General features: G+C 48.0%; 1 protein-coding gene across 1 annotated transcript; it reads left to right on the top strand.

The window, feature by feature from the left end:
• The first annotated feature begins 1,657 nt into the window (after nucleotides 1-1,657).
• Nucleotides 1,658-19,829, top strand: TRIM35 (tripartite motif containing 35). Its single transcript, XM_002689793.7, has 6 exons — nucleotides 1,658-2,164; nucleotides 11,755-11,850; nucleotides 13,935-14,165; nucleotides 14,493-14,515; nucleotides 15,345-15,463; nucleotides 17,001-19,829. Exons 1-6 carry the CDS (start codon nucleotides 1,730-1,732, stop codon nucleotides 17,576-17,578), a joined length of 1,482 nt encoding a protein of 493 aa, XP_002689839.1. The 5' UTR covers nucleotides 1,658-1,729; the 3' UTR covers nucleotides 17,579-19,829.
• The last annotated feature ends 537 nt before the right edge of the window (nucleotides 19,830-20,366 follow it).

Raw genomic sequence — 20,366 nt, 5'->3', positions numbered from 1 at the left:
AAATTCCATATATATGTTAATAAACTGTATTGGTGTTTCTCTTTCTGACTTACTTCACTCTATGTAACAGGCTCCAGTTTCATCCACCTCATTAGAACTGACTCAAATATGTTTTTTTATAACTGAGTAATATTCCATTGTGTATATGTACCACAACTTTTTTAACCATTCATCTGCCAATGGACACCTCGGTTGCTTCCATGTCCTAGCTATTGTAAACAGCACTGAAATGAACATTGGGGTACATGTGTCTCTTTCAATTCTGGTTTCCTTGGTGTGTATGCCCAGCAGTGGGATTGCTGTGTCGTATGGCAGTTTTATTTCCAGTTTTTAAAGGAATCTCCACACTGTTCTCCATAGTGGCTGTACCAGTTTGCATTCTCATCAACAGTGTAAGACGGTTCCTTTTTCTTCACACCCTCTCCAGCATTTATTGTTTGTAGAGTTTTTGATGGCAGCCATTCTGACCAGTGTGACATGATACCTCATTGTATCATCATTTTGATTTGCATTTCTCTAAAAATGAGTGATGTTGGACATCTTTTCATGTGTTTATTAGCCATCTGTATGTCTTCTTTGGAGAAATGTCTGTTTAGTTCTTTGGCCCACTTGGGTTGAGAATCCAAAACTTTTACAATGCAGAAAGACTGCCTGCCTGAAGGGAGACATTGTCTGTCTCTTCCCAGGCTCTTCATCATAGAAACATCCTTGAAACGACAGTTCAAAATGGCAGTGTCTCTGGATAATATACAGAAACACCATAGGGGTGGAGAACTGTCTTCCAGCAGAAACCATTAATGAAAGGAATCCTACATCTGAATGCTATAAAATGATTCTGAGGCAAGTTGAGTGACTCAGACCTGTTGTACCTGGCAGGAAAATTCAGCCTGGACTGTAGTTTCCATAGCTAACTTTGCAGACGTCTTTGATCTCTGTTTCACTCAGGAGGAAATAGATTTTGTTAAAGATTGTGACTTGTCCGCCTATCCAAACAAGACAAGAATTGGGTCTTCTCAGAGGTCTTCCACTGCCCCCTGCTCTCACTTGTTTCTTGCTTACCCCAGCAGGCAGGAACTAAACAGGCCAAAATAAGTAAACAACTAATTCAAGGGCGGGCATAGATCTTTCAAAGGGGCACTGCAAACTCAAGCGGTGAAAACGCTAACGACGTTGCAAGATCACACTCCACTAGGAACCACAAAGTAAGGAGCTCTGGCTTCTCCCACCTCGAGGGCCTGAGATTTCCGGGAACTAAGGAAGTAGTGGCAACCCACTCCAGTACTCTTGCCTGGAAAATCCCATGGACGGAAGACCCTCGTAGGCTACAGTCCTTGGGGGTCACAAAGAGTCGGACACGACTGAACGACGACACATGTGACTACATCACAAGGAAGTGGCTCATTTTCCATTTGAAATCGGAAGTAGGTTTCAATGCTACGGAAGCCCTACAGCACGGATGGGTAGTTTCTTCTTGGCTAAACTTGTAGGGCACGCCTAGAAACCGCGCGGACCGCAGAGCAGATCGGCTCCGCCCTACGCTTCCGGGATTTCCCGAGCTGACCGGAACTGGGGCGGAGCCGCTTAAGCACACCCAGAGCAATTGGCCGGGGCCGCTGTCGCTCAGTGCTCCGAACGGAAGAGGCTGGGCCCTTCTCCCAGGGTCCGGAGAGCAGTCAGGCGGGTGGGAGGGACTGGAGCGAAAGTTACCGGCTCAAGAGCCGGGAAGGTTATGGAGCCGGGCCCCGCCGCGTCCCCTGGACCTTCCCGCTCCTTCAAAGAGGAGCTGCTGTGCGCCGTCTGCTATGACCCCTTCCGCGATGCCGTGACTCTGCGCTGCGGCCACAACTTCTGTCGCGGGTGCGTGACCCGCTCCTGGGAAGTTCAGGTGGCGCCCACCTGCCCGGTGTGCAAGGACCGCGCGGCCCCCGCCGACCTGCGCACCAACCACACCCTCAACAACCTGGTGGAGAAGCTGCTGCGCGAGGAGGCCGAGGGCGCGCGTTGGACCGGCCACCGCTCCCCGCGCCTCTGCCGCCTGCACCGCGGCCAGTTCAACTTTTTCTGCCTCGACGACAAGGAACTGCTGTGCTGCTCTTGCCAGGCCGATCCCCGGCACCAGGGACACCGCGTGCAGCCGGTGAAGGACACCGCCCACGACTTTCGGGTAAGAGTTCCTGCGGGCGGGAGTTGGCCGAGCGCGCACGTGGACCGGAACCTAGCATCCTGACCCCGCTGCTCCTGCACTCCAGCCTGCCAGGGCTGGGTGTGCCCAGTCCCGTCCCTCTTGCCCCTGCCAGCTTGCTGGTGCCTTCTCAGGACCCCATCTTCCCCTGGTAACATACAGAGCCTACATCGAGTACCGCCCAGGGGGTCTGAGATAGAGGAGAGAGTGTCAACAGGAAGTCTGAGAATTGGGGTTACAAGATGTTCTTAAGACCGCCCGCCCACCTCTGAAGGGCTGAGGCTCTGCACCCTTTCTACCAGGCGAATGTGGCTCATGCCCATTTTAGAAGCACGGGTTGAGTAAGCCCAACAACCCTGGAACTTGGCACACAGAGGGCAGAGGTGCAGCACCCGAAGTCCTGGTCAAGGATATGGAGCTTTTAGGTCTCCCCCACATCCCTCACCTACTTCCTGGGCCCCATTTATCGGATAGCTCTGGGGAGGCCTCTGGCCCTGGCCAGCTAGTTTATCCTGGATCACTCTCTCAGCATCTCCCATGCCTGGAGTTTCACTGGTTATAAATAAAGGAGCTCCAATATTTTGGCCACCTGATGTGGAAAGCCAACCCACTGGAAAATACCCTGATGCTGGAAAAGATTGAGCAGAGGAGGAGAAGGGGACGACAGAGGATTAGATGGTTGGATGGCATCATCGACTCAATGGACAGGCGTTTGAGCAAACTCCAGGAGATGGTGAAGGACAGGGAAGCCTGGAGTGCTGCAGTCCATGGGGTGCCAAAGAGTTAGACATGACTGAGTGACTGAACAACAAGAAAAGGAGCAACTTATAAGGGAAAACTAACGTGAAGTTTTTGGCATAGGAAGGAAAATAATCAGGAAATAAGGGTTAGCTAGCCCAGGAGTTTTCAGAATTTTTGACCTTTGCTGGCCCATTGTTGTTGTTCAGTTGCTCGGTCGTTTCTGATTGTGACCCCATGGACTGGAGCACACCAGGCTTCCCACAGTGAGAAATATTTGTTTTTCCATTGTGACTCAGAAAGCCACATGTATGTATCATGTTCTGTATCAGTGGAAACAAAAATTCTGTGAAAATCTCTATTGTAGTCTGGCATTTTCTGTCATTATATTTTAAAAATTTCACAGGCTGTAAAACATTATTTTATCACTTATTAATACCAATTAATACATAGGTCAGACCCACAGTTTGGAGAACACTGGTTAGCTAGTCTGAAGATGAGTGTATATTTCAAAAAGTTGAAAATAATTCTGTAAGAATGCCTATTCTTCAGATACTGTTTTAGTGCCTTTGTTGTTGTTTAGTCACTAAGCTGTGTCTGACTCTTTTATGACCAGATGAACTGTACCTTACCAGACTCCTCTGTCCATGGGATTTTCTAGGCAATAATACTGGAGTGGGTTGCCATTTCCTTCTCCAGGGGGTCTTCCTGACCCTAGAATTGAACCCACGTCTCCTGCATTGACAGGCAGATTCTTTACCACTGAGCCACCAGGGAAGTTCACAATGAAAGTAGACAGTTCCATTACATTTTGGCAAAGTTCAAGTGAAGGAGAGTGTCATCAACATGCTTATTTGAAGAGTGTTTGAACAGTGGTCCACAGCGATGCTTTTTCTTATTTCACCTGGCAGTACTGCCATGTCCTGATTTGAGACAGCCAATGTATTAATAAGTGTGGGCATTCTGGGCATCCTGGGGGCTGTTGTTGAGGTAAGGAAACACCATGAATCAAGTCGTGATGAGTCACAGTGGGGCTGGGAGATATAGATCAGGAAGGTGGGTGGGGGTCAAGGCCAAGAACACTAAGGCAGAACCTCCAGGTCTGGGCTAAGCCAGGATTCAAGATCAGTGAGCCAGGTACCAGGGAGTACATATGGTCTAATGACCTGTTACTGTTTATTCAACAGATGTCTTATACTGCTAGGCCCTGGGATACTGCAGAAGAGGAGCTGAGCAGTAATTCATACCTTCAAGGAGCTTTAAGCAAAGACCCAGGGAATAAGAAGGTGTTAGCCAGGTGAAAGGGGTCAGGGAAGATATTTCAGGCAGTGGCGTGTGTAAGGGTCCAGAGGAGGGAGGCCAGATTTTCCAGGTACCTAGAGAATTTCAGGGTGAGAAAGAATGAGGATGGAGATGCAGAAGGAGCCAGGAGGTCCCAGGCTTGTCCTTTATCCTGAAGACTGTAGGGAGAGGACTTCCCTGGTGGTCCCATGGTTAAGACTTCACCTTCCATTGCAGGGGGTGCGAGTTTGGTCTCTGGTTGGGGAGACAAGATCCCACATGCCTCGAGTCCAAAAAAAAAAACACCTCAAAACATAGAGCAGAAGCAACATTTTAACAAATTCAGTAAAGACTTTAAAAATGATCCACATCAAAACAAAAAAATCTCAAAAAACCCCAAAAAAGACTGGGGAGTAGTGGGAATGTTTTAAGCAGAGGAAGGATGCCATCAGAGCAGTGGGCACTCAGGACAGTGTCTGAGGGGCCAAGGAGTCCAGTCCCAAAGATCTGAGGAGTGTGCTTAGCCTGGTGCCAACTGGCATCACTTGTATTAGACAGTTGTGCGCCAGGGCTGTCCTGGGTGCTGAGGCTGCAGAGGTCAGTAAACCAGAGCCCTTGCCCTGTGGAGCTGGGGGAAGTCAGCCAGCAGAGACTCAAGTTGTAGTTCTGGATGATTGGAGTAGGTGGAGGTGTGGGGAGAGTAGCATGGGAAGGCAGGAGAGGTGAGAAGGGGCCAATGGGGAGCCCAAAAAGCTTTTACATAGGGGTTTGGTAATTTGATTTGTGTGTTGGAGACTACTTTGAGGAACTCCAGCAAAAATAGCAATCATACCAGACAACATCCTTTTTAAAAAAAATTATGTGTTTATTTTTGTCTGTGGTGAGTCTTCGTTGCTGTATGCAGGTTTTCTCTAGTTGTGGCAAGTAGGGGCTACTCTATAGTCACAGCACATAAGCTCAGTTGCCCACACTTCGTTGTTCCGCAGCGTGTGGGATCTTCCCAGACCAGGGACTGAACCTGTGTCCCCTGCACTGGCAGGGAGATTCTTACACTGAGCCACCAGGGAAGTCTGCAGCCTATACTTTTTGAGCACTTACTATGTACCAGGTACTCATAAGTGTTTCTGTCAACACATTTAATCCTCACAAAAACTCTATGAGGTTGTATATTAGTTTCCAGTTGCTGTTGTCATAAATTGCCACAAACTGTGGTTGAACACAGCACAGATTTGTTATCCCACAGTCCTGGAGGTCAGAAGTCCAAACATCAAGGTGTTGGCAGGACTCTGTGCCTTTTGGAGGCCAGAATAGGGTTTCTTTCATTGTCTTGTCCAACTTTTGGAGGCCCTTTCCTCCATCATCCTGAAGTACATCATTCCAGCCTCTGCTTCTGTTGTCTCCTTGTCTTCTCTGACTCCCTCTTGGAAAGACCCTCATGATTTCAGGGAGCCCCTGTGGACAATCCAGGATGATCTCCCTGTCTTAAAGTCCATATGTTAATCACATCTACAAAATCCCTTTTGCCACATGAGGTAACACATCCCAGAATTAGGATGAGGGCATCTTTGGAGGAGGGTATAGCAACCCAGTTTCACTGCAGTATTCTTGACTGGAGAATCCCATGGAAAGAGGAGCCTGGTGGGCTACAGTCCATGGGGTTGCAAAGAATTGGATGCAACTGAGCACACATCTCTGGAGGCGCTGGTATTCAGCTTACTACACCTGGGTACTATTCTCTCCATTTTACAGACAGTAATACTGAGTCTCAGAGAGGTTAAGTAACTTGTCCAAAGCCAGAGCAGTTACTGTAGAGTTCACCTGGGGCCTTGCTCATCTCTTACTCCGGTGAGTGACATTGATAGACCCTTCTCTGGTGTCAGGCTAAGGTCTTCCCTACCAGCCCACTTTTCTGGGAGCTGTGAGGGCAGCTGCCTCTGTGTTTGGGTTCTTTGAGGCTTGTGTGGATGAGGGCCCCCATCAGTGGGCCAACAGGTATGGACTGAGTGCCTGCTCTGTGCCAGGCTGATCCCCTGCCTTCTTGGAGTCAGGTGGGCATAATCGAATACGTGCATACATCCTCAGTCGCTCAGGCATGCCCGACTCTTTTTCGACCCCATGGACTATAGCCCACCAGGCTCCTCTGACCATGGGATTCTCCAGGCAAGAATACTGGAGTGGATTGCCATTTCCTCCTCCAGGGCATCTTCTGGAGCCATTTCCTGCATTGGCAAGCAGATTCTTTACCACCTGAGCCACCAGGGAGCAGTGGATGAAAGCCTCTGCCTTTGCAGAGCAAGCCTTCATTGTCTGCAATTTATGGAGCATCAGTGTGCTTGGTGAGAGGACCAGGCATGAGGACCTACCCCCAGGAAGCCTGCAGCCTTTCCAGGAATGTGAGACAATGATGCTGGGTATGAAGTAAAGGTGTCCATGGAGGGGCAACTAAACTACACTGGGGAAATCAAAGCAGGGTTCTAGAGCAAGTGGGGTAGGGGCCCAAGTCGAGTTTTCAAGGCCATGTTGGGATAGTTGCCTGAAGCAGGTGGGGATCATATAGAAGCAGCAGTCTATGCGAAAGGACATGCTGTAAAGCTTTAAATACTGTAGAAGATTATCTTTATGACCTCAGGGGAGGGAGGCATTTCTTAAAACCAAGGAGTACTAATTTTGATTTGTCACCTTGGATTAGTGTTGCTGATCTTGATCTTCACATAAATGGGATGAAACTGTATGTACTTTCCTGCAAAATAATATATACATGTACTTTTTGACTTGTCTATGTATCAGTCAGTTCAGTTGCTCAGTCGTGTCCGACTCTTTGCGACCCCATGAATCGCAGCACGCCAGGCCTCCCTGTCCATCACCAACTCCCGGAGTTCACCCAAACTCATGTCCATCGAGTCGGTGATGCCGTCCAGCTATCTCATCCTCTGTCGTCGCCTTCTCCTCCCGCCCCCAATCCCTCCCATTATCAGGGTCTTTTCCAATGAGTCAGCTCTTCGCTTGAGGTGGCTAAAGTATTGGAGTTTCAGCTTCAGCATCAGTCCTTCCAATGAACACCCAGGACTGATTCCCTTTAGGATGGACTGGTTGGATCTCCTTGCAGTCCAAGGGACTCTCAAGAGTCTTCTCCAACACCACAGTTCAAAAGCATCAATTCTTTGGAGCTCAGCTTTCTTCACAGTCCAACTCTCAACGTCCATACATGACCATTGGAAAAACCATAGCCTTGACTAGACAGACCTTTGTTGGCAAAGTAATGTCTCTGCTTTTTAGCATGCTATCTAGGGTGGTCATAACTTTCCTTCCAAGGAGTAAGCGTCTTTTAATTTCATGGCTGCAGTCACCATCTGCAGTGATTTGGGAGCCCCCAAAAATAAAGTCTGACACTGTTTCCACTGTTTCCCCATCTATTTCCCATGAAGTGATGGGACCAGATGCCATGATCTTAGTTTTCTGAATGTTGAGCTTTAAGCCAACTTTTTCTCTCTCCACTTTCACTTTCATCAAGAGGCTTTTTAGTTCCTTTTCACTTTCTGCCATAAGGGTGGTGTCATCTGCATATCTGAGGTTATTGATATTTCTCCGGCAATCTTGATTCCAGCTTGTGCTTCATCCAGCCCAGAGTTCCTCATGATGTACTCTGCATATAAGTTAAATAAGCAGGGTGACAATATACAGCCTTGATGTACTCCTTTTCCTATTTGGAACCAGTCTGTTGTTCCATGTCCAGTTCTAACTGTTGCTTCCTGACCTGCATATAGGTTTCTCAAGAGGCAGGTCAGGTGGTCTGGTATTCCCATCTCTTTCAGAATTTTCCACAGTTTATTGTATCCACACAGTCAAAGGCTTTGGCATAGTCAATAAAGCAGAAATAGATATTTTTCTGGAACTCTCTTGGTTTTTTGATGATCCAGTGGATGTTGGCAATTTGATCTCTGGTTCCTCTGCCTTTTCTAAAACCAGCTTGAACATCTGGAAGTTCATGGTTCATGTATTGTTGAAGCCTGGCTTGGAGAATTTTGAGCATTACTTTGCTAGCGTGTGAGATGAGTGCAGTTGTGTGGTAGTTTGAGCATTCTTTGGCATTGTCTGTCTTTGGGACTGGAATGAAAACTGACTTTTTCCAGTCCTGTGGCCACTGCTGAGTTTTCTAAATTTGCTGGCATGTTGAGTGCAGCATTTTCACAGCGTCATCTTTCAGGATTTGAAATAGCTCCACTGGAATTCCTTCACCTCCACTAGCTTTGTTTGTAGTGATGCTTTCTAAGGTCCACTTGACTTCACATTCCAGGATGTCTGGCTCTAGGTGAGTGATCATACCATCATGATTATCTCGGTTGTGAAGATCTTTTTTGTACAGTTCTTCTGTGTATTCTTGCCACCTCTTCTTAATATCTTCTGCTTCTATTAGGTCCATACCATTTCTGTCCTTTATCAAGCCCATCTTTGCATGAAGTGTTCCCTTGGTATCTCTAATTTTCTTGAAGAGATCTCTAGTCTTTCTCACTCTATTGTTTTCCTCTATTTCTTTGCACTGATCACTGAGGAAGGCTTTCATAGCTCCGCTTGCTATTCTTTGGAACTTTGCATTCAAATGGGAATATCTTTCCTTTTCTCCTTTGCTTTTCGCTTCTCTTCTTTTCACAGATATTTGTAAGGCCTCCTCAGACCGCCATTTTGCTTTTTTGCATTTCTTTTCCATGGGGATGGTCTTGATTCTGTCTCCTGTACAATGTCATGAACCTCCATCCATAGTTCATCAGGCACTCTGTCTATCAGATCTAGTCCCTTAAATCTATTTCTCACTTCCACTGTATAATCATAAGGGATTTGATTGAGGTCATACCTGAGTGGTCTAGTGGTTTTCCCTACTTTCTTCAATTTCAGTCTGAATTTGGCAATAAGGAGTTCATGATCTGAGCCACAGTCAGCTCCCGGTCTTGTTTTTACTGACTGTGTAGAGCTTCTCCATCTTTGGCTGCAAAGAATATAATAAATCTGATTTCGGTGTTGACCATGTGTTGATGTCCATGTGTAGAGTCCTCTCTCGTGTTGGAAGAGGGTGTTTGCTATGATCAGTGCATTCTCTTGGCAAGACTCTATTAGCCTTTGCCCTGCTTCATTCTGTATTCCAAGGTCAAATTTGCCTGTTACTCCAGGTGTTTCTTGACTTCCTACTTTTGCATTCCAGTCCCCTATAATGAAAAGGACATCTTTTTTGGGTGTTAGTTCTAAAAGGTCTTGTAGGTCTTCATAAAACCACTCAACTTCAGCTTCTTCAGTGTTACTGGTTGGGTCATAGGCTTGGATTACTGTGATATGGAATGGTTTGCCTTGGAAACAAACAGAAATCATTCTGTTGTTTTTGAGATTGCATCTGAGTACTGCTTTTTGGATTCTTTTGTTGACCATGATGGCTACTCCATTTCTTCTAAGGGATTCCTGCCCACAGTAGTAGATATAATGGTTATCTGAGTCAAATTCACCCATTCCAGTCCATTTTAGTTCACTGATTCCTAGAATGTCGACGTTTACTCTTGCCATCTCCTGTTTGACCACTTCCAATTTACCTTAATTCATGGACCTGACATTCCAGGTTCCTATGCAATATTGCTCTTTACAGCATTGGACCTTGCTTCTATCACCAGTCACATCCACAACTGAGTATGGTTTTTGCTTTGGCTCCATCCCTTCATTCTTTCTGGAGTTATTTCTTCATTGATCTCCAGTAGCATATTGGGCACTTACCGACCCGGGGAGTTCCTCTTTCAGTATCCTATCATTTTGCCTTTTCATACTGTTCATGGGGTTCTCAAGGCAAGAATACTGAAGTGGTTTGCCATTCCATTCTCCAGTGGACCACATTCTGTCAGACCTCTCCACCGTGACCCGTCCGTCTTGGGTGGCCCCACATGGCATGGCTTAGTTTCATTGAGTTAGACAGGGCTGTGGTCTGTGTAATCAGATTGGCTAATTTTCTGTGCTTATCACTGAAACCATTATCACAGAAAATGCGTCTGTATATGTATCAGTAATTTGTTCCTTATTTATTGCTAAGTAGCTTTCCATATGTAAAAGTTAAAGTGTTAGTTGCTCAGTCGTGTCCGACTCTTTGTGACATAAGGATGACCAGAACGAATTGAAAAGAAAACTAAACCTGCAGTAAAGGAAATCACTGTTTATTTTCTGTAGAAGTGTGGTTAAAAGAATAGACCGTGGAGTCGGACACATGGGCTAGTTATCTACTGCTGTGTGACAAACTCCCCCAAACATAGTGGCCTCAGACAAAAGTGTCTGCTATCTCATGGTGTCTGTGGGTCAGGAATCTGGCATGACTGGATGGGTGTTTCTGCCTCAGGATCTCAATGGTGCGGCAGTATGAACCGGGGCTGCAGTCTCATCGGAAAGCCTGAGGAGGCCAGGATCCCTGCTCAGGCTCACTTGTGTGGTTGGCAGCAGGATTCAGGTCTTCATGGGCTGTTGGTCGGACACCCTTACTTCCTAGCCCCCTGGGCTGCTCTGTTGGTTGGGTCACTTCCATCTAGAGTGAGGGAGCAAAAGAGGGTGAGAAAGGGTCAGTGTAGGCTTTTTGTCACCTCAGCTCATCTCCCGTCACTTTTGCCACATTCTCTTGATTAGAAGCATGTCTTTTGTAGATCCAGCCCTCAGGGAGGGGCTTTCGGCAGTGCAGTACTGGGAAGTGGGGATCCATAGGGCCATTTCCAAGGCTGTTTCCTCCAGTCTGGCCTCAGTGATTGATGTCCCTCCCACCTGCAGAGCCTGCACTCCCTCCTAGGATCCCCAGTCATCTTGTCCCATTACGACGTTAGCTCAAAGTCCAGAATCTTGTCATCTAAACCAGGCCCAGGTGGGGATGAGGCTTTAGGGACTAAAAACACAGCTTAAATTTACCACTCTGTTAACTATCTACATAGCATTTACATTGTACTTACAACTACTTACACAGACTTTTATACTAGCACTGAAGCATTTTTACATAAGGGACTTGAGCATCCTGGGATTTCAGTATCTGTGGGGATCCTAGAACCAACCCAGGATGACTATGGTTTAGACAAGGTCCTGTGGGAAGAACTGGGTTAACCTCGTGATCAGACCTGTTCTTTCATGACTGTAAACCAGTCCAGTTCACGAGTTGTGAAGGGGGCCTGTGAGCACATTGTTGACCCCCCAGCTAGGGTTCACTCCTCCGCCTGCACCGGCTTGAGGCTTAGCAGGATGTCCTTCTGTTCTGTCCTGTGACCAGCATGGAAACTAGTCCCTTTACCTCCTCAGCTGTTTCCTATCTGTTTCGGGTATAAACAAAGGTGCTGGGTTAGAGGGTATCGGTGGCCCTTTGTGCTGTACACCATCAGGTGCAGGGTCAGACCTATGCTTTCCCCACTGTGTCCCCCAGCATGTGGCTGGACTGGGTTCAGTAAATAATGGTCGAGTAGTACCCACAGTGAAGTGCACCTCCAGCTGTGATGTGGCATGCTGCGTCCCTGCCCGGCCTCTGCCCCTAACCCACCTCTTCTGGTCCCTCTTGGCAGGCCAAGTGCAGGAACATGGAGCATGCGCTGCGGGAGAAAGCCAAGGCCTTCTGGGCAATGCAGCGCTCCTACGAGGCCATCGCCAAGCACAATCAGGTGAGTGAGCACTGGGGCTGAGGGTGCAGATGGGCACACTTGGACTACCGTGGGGCAGAGGTGTGGGTGGGCTGGCCCTGGCCATGGCTGCTGCTACAGGGTCAGCCTTCACCAGCCTTGCTGGCGAGCACAGCCTTGCCCTTGGATGCTGATTGTGACTTCATGGCATCTTTAAACACCTGGGCGTGGCCACGCCAGCAACCACCAAGCAGCTTCTGCAGCCCCCTGTGCCTGTGAACTCAGACTGATAACAGGTGCCATACTGCACCACCTGCTGGGGTGCTCAAACCAGCAACACCCCCATTCTCACACCTCACATCCACTGTCTCCAGAATGCACCTGTCTATTGATGTTCCCTCTCCACTCCCAGCATCTGTTCCAGGTCCCCATCGCCTCTGCCTGCCCTCCTACCTGGGCCCCATGCTTTTGCTCTTGTATGCAGTCCACACTCCTTGCAGTGGACTGATCTTGTAAATAAAATAGATTGGTTGCGTCACTCCTCTGCTTCAAACTGTCTAGTTCAAGCTCCTCACCATGGCCTCAAGGGCCCTCATCCAACCCCCATGCCCCCCCGCTTCATCTACCCCCAGGCTTGGCCAGTGCCATCTGGCCTGATGTGGGATGCATTGGGGATACCTGGGTTGTGTCCATATGTCCAAGTGACAGCCCTTGTCTGTCCATCCCAGCTGCTGTAGAATTCTCATGTAGTCAGTCAGTTGTGGAGAGTCCAGGATACTGGCTTGACTAATGCTTTTCCTCTCAATTCAGTCCATCCTGGTGAATGAGAGGTGAAAATGTGTCTTCTCCTTTATTGAGAGGCTCCATGGCCAGTGTGAGGCTGGCTGGAGCTGACTTTGCACTGGCTGGCTTTTCTTGTCCACTCTGTTTTTTATCCCCCTGTGTGATAAGAAGCTTCCCAAATTTCACTCTCTTCCACTGTACCTTGTCAGTCTTTTTACCTGATATTTCAACAATGCCGTCTCTCCTCCTATGCTTTTCTTTGGTTATTAAAGTAAGTCAAACAAAGTGTGTGCTTCTTTCATAAGAATAACAGCTATCTGTATTTTTCCTGTGAATGTTCACATTCTTTTTCTTGGGATGTTTGTCTTGTCTTCTTGTAGAGACTTAAGAGCACTTTGTATATGAAGAATAACAATCTCATATATGTTGGAAATATTTTTCCTAGTTTGCCCTTTTTCAATAAATTGTGCATGCGTGCTCAGTCATGTCCAACTCTTTGTGACCCCATGACTGTAGCCCTCCAAGCTCCCCTGTCAGTGGGATTTTCCAGGCAAGAATACTGGTGTAGGGTTCCATTTCCTCCTTCAGGGGATATTCCTGACCTAGGGATCAGATTCTTTACCACTGTGTCATCTGGGAAGCCCTTTCAATAAATCATTTCCCTCCCTTTCTGGTCATTTCCTCCTGTTCAGTGAATCATTTTGTCATATTAGCATCTTACTGATTCAGTTTTAAAATAAATACTTTCTACTATTTTTTAAGCATCTATCAAATCTATCAAATTTGAAGTCCTAGTATTGGAAGGCGAGTGATTTTTAAAAATCGTTGCTATTTGCAACAGTTCACTTGTGTGATTCAGAGTTTCCCTCACTATCGTACAACCTATGCAAGTACAAAATATTATTGAGGAATTTATAGAATTACAGTTGTCCTCTATAAGCACTGATTTTGTTTTATTCATTGATCTAAACAATCTCATTATGCTGTTTGACTTTTTAATTTAAAACATGTCTTTTTTACAAAAATTTTTGGCCGCGCTCCGGGGTTTTCCTTTTGGAGGACCACTTAGTTGCCCCGAGCCATATGGGATCTACGTCCCACGCACAGAAAGGGGGATTCTCAACCACTGGACCACCAGGGAAGTCCCTATGCTGTTTGACTTATTTAAACTTACAAATATGTGCTAAGAAAGCTGCATCCATATTTTATCTTCGGAGGTTCTGCACGTGATTTCTTTTTTTTAAAAATGGAGTTCCTTTGCTAAACATCTGGGGGCCACCCGCTGGGTGACGGCTGAGGTTCCGCCCCTCCTCTGCCCCACCCGGCCCCACCCTGTGCTGCAGGTGGAGGCAGCCTGGCTGGAAGCACGGATCCAGCAGGAATTTGACAAGCTCCGCGAGTTCCTGCGCGTGGAGGAGCAGGCCATCCTGGATGCCATGGCCAATGAGGCAAGGCAGAAGCAGCACCTGGCGGAGGAGAAGATGAAGCGGCTGACGGAGGACACGGAGGCCTTGGCCCATGAGATTGAGCGGCTGCAGATGGAGATGAAGGAGGATGACGTTTCCTTTCTCATGGTGAGGAGTGCAGCGTCCAGATCTAGTGACAGGGGCTAGATTTCAGGGGCCAGCGGGGACCCTGAGATCAGCAGCCCTGGCTATATTGTTTTTTAAAATATTTATTTATTTATTATTTTAAAGTATTTATTTTTGAGGTGGTATTGCCATCTTAACAATATTATTAATAATTTAATTATAGCAATATTAACCTTAATATTATTATTAATTTAATAATATTAAATGTCTGATCCATGAACATGGGATGTATGACTCCTTTTGAGGTCAGAGATTTATATGTTTTCTCTGTGTCTGTGTTTGTGTATCTGTTTGTTTGTTTTTTTCCAGAAACACAAGAGCCGAAAACGCCGGTAAGTTGCCAAGTCTGGTAGGGGGAGGGGAAGCATAGGCAGAAATACCAGGGGTACAACCTCAGGTGGCTCCCGGGCCAGGCAGGTGGTGAGGCCAGCTGGTGCAGTACAGAGGCAGCAGTGGGATCGGCCAAGTGGAGAGCCCTCTTTTAATACACGGACTTCCAGTTTGCACTGGTGCGGTGTTGTCTTCCTGAGGGTGGAGCATGACCATCTACTATGTGGGGAGAGATTGTCATCCTTCATGGGGCTCGTAGTTCTCTGACGGTCAGCCCAACATTTAACCTTCTCCTTTGGTCAGCCCCCTCCCTCTGAGAGTCTCAGGACATATTAGTTTGTGTTGATGGTTGTTGGGGTCACAGAGATGAATAGGGAATAATTGTGTCCCAGTCAGAGCTGTACAAAGATGGAAGAGAATGCTTTGGGTGGTAGTGAGTTCCCTGTCACTGGAGGTGTTCAAGCAAAGGCCACTGACACTTTCAAAACGTGGGACTAGAGGGCCCCTAAGGTGCCTTCCGACTCAGACATCCTATGAGCTGATGTGTATGTATCATTTCTGCTCACATGAAATTAAACCATGTCTGAGAACCTCCTGTTTATATTTATCCCGGCAAGGGCAGGAAGGGTTCTAGTACTGAGTCCTGAAGAATATGAGCCGCCCAGTTGATTCCTGGTTCATCTCCCATCAGAGCCCAGTGTAGGTTTGTCTTGAATAAGGCAGCCAGGGAATGCAGGCCTGAGGCAAGGGATCCTGTTTCCAGCTGACTCAGTTAGGCCCAGAACGCCTGCCCCTGGCCCTGCCCCGCAAAGCCCACTTCTCCTTTCCTAGCCTCTTCTGCACGATGGAGCCGGAGCCCATCCAGCCCGGCATGCTCATCGACGTCTGCAAATACCTGGACTCCCTGAAGTACCGCGTCTGGAGGAAGATGGTTATGTGTGTTGAATCTGGTGAGTGGGGGCCCCAGGCAGGTGTAAGAGGCTGGGGGAGGTCATGCTGGGCAGAGGGCCAGCTGAACGAACTCCTTCCCGCTTCCCACCCCATAAGACCTGCACCACCTCCCTGCACTAGTCACCTTTCCAGCCTCTTTCACGAAGGTCCCTGTGCCCTGCTCCGCTGCCATGTCCTGCTGCTCAAACCATTCCTGACGGAGCGCCTTCCTATTTTGGGTCCTGACACTTGGCCACCTCTCCGGAAAGAGCAGCTGACTTCCCTTTTTCTTCAGAACCATATTATATATATAATGAAAGAGAAGAGCTCCTCAGTTTAGGGCTGCCTCTCCCAAGGTGATTGTAGCCCATGCAAGTCGCTGTGGACTGAATGTGTCCCTGACCAAATTCATATGTTGAAGGCCTGAACCTCCATGTGATGGAATTTGAAAGCAAGGCCTTTGGGAGGTGATCATAGTTAGAAGAGGTCATGTGGATGGGGCCCTCTGATGATCAGATTAGTGCCCTTTTAAGAAGAGACACCAGAGAGCTGGCTTCTTTTCTCTCTCTCCCTCTGCCTTATGAGGACACAGTAAGAAGGCAGCCATCTGTAAACCAAAAAGAGGGCCCTCAGCAGAATGTAAGCATGCTGGATCCCTGGTCTCAGAATTCCAGAAGCTGAACCATGAGAAATATTGTCCTGTTGTTTAAGCCACCCCATCTCTGATACTTTTGAAGTAGCATCCCAAACTGAGACGTGATTTTATGGGGAGAAATGTCAGTGACCAGGGGCATGTCACATGCTTTTCTAAGGTGGTACAGGCATCTTGTGAGGTTCACTGGCTTCCTGTGGCTATCCTCACAAAAGACTGAAGTCTGGATGCTTTAAAATGACAGAATTTTCTTCTCATGGTTCCAGAGGCTAGGAGTTTAAAGCCAAGGTGTCTGCAGGGCCACACTGCCTCTGAAACCTGTAGGGGAGGATCCTTCTTCGCTTCTTCCTAAATTTTGGTATTTTCTGGTGAGCTCTGCGCAGGCAGTTGCAGCACTGCGACCTATGCCTCCATCATCAGAGGGCTTTTCCCCTCAGGTGACTGGTTTTCTCCTTTTTCATAAGGACAGCAGTTATATTGGATCAAGGGCCCCTTCTCTTCCCATGTGATCTCATCTTAAATTGTTAACATCTGCAAGAACCTCATTCTCAAATAAGGTCACCTCCTGAGGTGCTGGGGTTAAGACTTCAACATACCTTTTTGTAGGGCACGTTTTATGGGGTTTTTTGAACTTTATTTTGTATTGGGGTGTAGCCGATTAACAATGTTGTGATAGTTTCAGGTGAACAGTGAAGGGACTCAGCCATACATATGCATGTATCCATTCTCCCCCCAACTCCCCTCCCATCCAGGCTGTGCAGGGCACATTTCAACCCATAGTGTGACCCCCAGCCCAGGGCAGCCCCCTTTGTTCACTGGGCCAGGTGGAACACAGTGGGTCAGTTTAGGGGGACCCGAGGCCACAGGCTGTTCTGATTTCCCCACTGTCTTCTCTCCGCACCCAGTGCCTTTCAGCCTTGATCCCAACACCGCGGCTGGCTGGCTCTCCGTGTCCGATGACCTCACCAGCGTCACCAACCACGGCTACCGGGTGCAGGTGGAGAACCCGGAGCGCTTCTCGTCGGCGCCCTGCCTGCTGGGCTCCTGCATCCTGTCGCAGGGCTCACACGCCTGGGAGGTGGACCTGGGGGCACTGGCCAGCTGGCGCGTAGGGGTGGTGCGGACGCGACAGGATGCGGGCACCGAGGGCCACGCGCACAGCTGCTACCATGACACGCGCTCGGGCTTCTGGTATGTGGGCCGCACGCAGGGCGTGGACGGCGACCACTGCGTGACCTCGGATCCCGCCGCGTCGCCCCTGGTCCCCGCCATCCCGCGCCGCCTGCGCGTGGAGCTGGAGTGCGAGGAGGGCGAGCTGTCCTTCTATGACGCTGAGCGCCGCTGCCACCTGTACACCTTCCACGCCCGCTTTGGGGAGGTGCGGCCTTACTTCTACCTGGGCGGCTCGCGGGGTGACGGGTCCCCAGAACCACTGCGCATTTGCCCGCTGCGCATCACCATCAAGGAGGAGCTGGACAGCTGAGGACCCTTCGGCCCGCTGGACTCCGCGTGCATCCAGCAATCGGTCCCATTTCCTTCCTGTCCCTTCCCAAAGCCACGCTTGCCTTGGTACCTCTCTACCGCCTGCCTTCTTACCAGGATCTTCCCGCTGACCTCCCCTGTCATTTTCTGTGGCTCCAGGCCACGGGCCTTTCCCCCCTTTTTTTTGGTCCCTTTTCTCCCCCACTTTGAAAGTCAGCCAGGAGATACATCCTGGGTCAGGCTTTTTCCAAAGTTGTGGCATCCTCTGGATGTGAATTCCCTGATCCAGATTCTAAGATTTCTGGGGATAATGTTTGTTTCTAGAGTGGGTCTGTTTAAAAAATGTAGGTTTTTGTTTTAAAATCATTTTTCAAGTGTTGTGAGGCCAGCAGATGGGAGGGGACTGCTGTTGAAAAGAGTTTGTTACTTACAGTTCCTAGGAGAAGGGGTGCTGCGGTGGGGGTGCTGTGGGGAGGGGGGCACCAGGGGAAGCACCAGAGTCCTTAGGAGGTAAGGGGCGTGCTTTTCATGGAAAGGAACAGAGGAGGCAGGGTACTGGGTGAGTGGGTTTATGATCGGCAAGTCTGAGTACTTTTCACAGGTTCTGGGGCATAGTGGCTGCCCCTAGTTGTCCTGAAACCTGGATGTGGGTTGATTGTGCATGTGTGCATGCTCAGTCATGTCCTACTCTTTGTGACTCTATGGGCTGTACCCACCAGACTCCTCTGTCCGTGCAATTTTTCATTCAAGAATCCTGGAGTGGGTTACCATTTTCTATTCCATGAAATCTTCCTGATGCAGGGATTGAACCCTCATCTCCTGCATTGACAGGCGGCTTCTTTACCGCTGAGCCACCTGGGAAGCCTGTGGATTGATTAGCACAGGGGATTATTGGCTTGGAGTGGATCCCTGTGAGAGCCTGGCACAGGAGGTGGTTGGATGTACTGTTTTGCATCTAAAAGATGGACTGCATTCAAAAGGCACACTCACAGGGGGGTTGTTTGCTGTCTGCAGGAACTTGCTGGCCAGGGAGGCTCCAGGAGCCAGAGTGGCCCCAGGAGCCAGAGTGGCAGGAATTCAGAAAAGAAGAAAATATGGTTATTCTAGCACCATTGCCATGGCTTTGGGCAGGACCCATGCCCTGGCTTGTCTGTCACTTTATACTGGTATTTAAGGCTGCTCTGTGGGCCTTGGTGGAGCCCTTCAGGGTGGGGGTGGGGACAAGGCTGCCCATCCAATCGGCTCTAACTTATAGATTAAGACTTCTTGCACAATTTCCTCTTGAACAGAGTTTCCAGAGCACTTTAAAAAACACAATTTAAATAGCATGATTTTCACTTTCCTCATCTGCAAATGAGATGGTAGATCTGGAAGGTGATGGATGCGCTGTAGTTGTGTGGAGGACCTTTCTCTGGTTCCTCTCACAGAGGTACAGAAGGAGGAGAAGAGAGCCCCTTTGTGTTAGGAGGGAAGGGAGGCGATTCTGTCCAGGGAGGGGGGTATTGGTATCAGGAATGAGGAGGGGCTCCGGGGCTCTGGTCTCTGCTGACCTCAGCCTGCTCATTCTTGTTCTGCTGCCTTTTACATCTTCATCCTGATTTCTTCTCCCTCTGCCTTGCCTCCAGACTCCTGCCTTACCTTTTCGTCTTCATGTGCCTGTGGAGGATTTTTAATTGTCACCTCCTCACTTGTGTCCTGGGACAGGGAATGTCTCCCTGTAGGAGCAATGTTTTAATGGAGGTGTTTTTACCGAAGACTCACAAACTTTCTCCTGCTTGTGTCTCCTGGTTCACCGAAATGGACATTTTAAACAGAAATGATGATTCAAAACTAAAAATTGGTTATAAGTGTGATGTGTCCATCATTGGTGGCCAGGGGAGGGAGTGGTAGGATATACCACTGAGTCAAGGGGACCAGATGCAAGAGAGGGGTGAGGATGTTGGCAAAGGGGTGGATGTGAGCTGAATGGCCCCTCTAAAGATGCTCAGATTCAGCAAAGCTCAAGGCACTTTGGACCCAACACATCTGAGTCCAGTGTGCACTTTGTACCATAAAGTATTTATCTGGCCTGTTAAATGCAAATCACTACCTAATAAATCTTGACCTGAAACTATTTTGTTAGTTGTTGTAAACTTTTAAAAATGTTTTTTCCTTTCCATCTTAGGTGTTGGAAGGGCTTTGTTTTATTTTTACAGGATATTGTGGATTGCCTAGGCCCCTTTTTACCAAAATAAAGTGTTTGAGCCAAAGTATACCTTTTTTTTTTTTTGACATTTTCCTTTCAGTGTTCTCATAAGCAAAAAGTTTCATTCACCTTGTAGCATGTATTCAATGTTTTTGTTTTTATCATTGGATAACCTATTATATGGATATATACTGCATTTTACTTACCAGCTCTTTAGTTGGTGAAAACATTTTGATTGTTTTCACTTTTTGCCATTGTGAATAATGCTGCTATAAATATTTGTGTGCAAGATTTTGTGTGGACATATGTTTTTTGTTCTTTTGGATAGGTAAGTAGGTGCAGACTTGCTGGATCATGTCCTGACTCTCGTTTAACCTTTTGAGGGACTGCCAGGCCATTTTCCAGTGTGGCCGCACTTTGTATAGTCTTATAATGTAGGGAGGTTCCAGTTGGTCCATATCCTCGTTAACACTTGTTACTGTCCGTCTTTTAACTTGGGCATCCTAGTACATGTGAGGTCGTATCTCATTGTAGTTTTGACTTGGATTTCCCTAATGATTCATGGTATGGAGCCTCTTTTCAGGTGCTTATTGACCATTTGTTT

Source organism: Bos taurus, chromosome 8 (genome assembly GCF_002263795.3).
Source record: "Bos taurus isolate L1 Dominette 01449 registration number 42190680 breed Hereford chromosome 8, ARS-UCD2.0, whole genome shotgun sequence".
NCBI classification, from domain to species: Eukaryota; Metazoa; Chordata; class Mammalia; order Artiodactyla; family Bovidae; genus Bos; species Bos taurus.
Note: the sequence above shows the minus strand (reverse complement) of the source record. Positions and strands in the feature narration are given on the sequence as shown.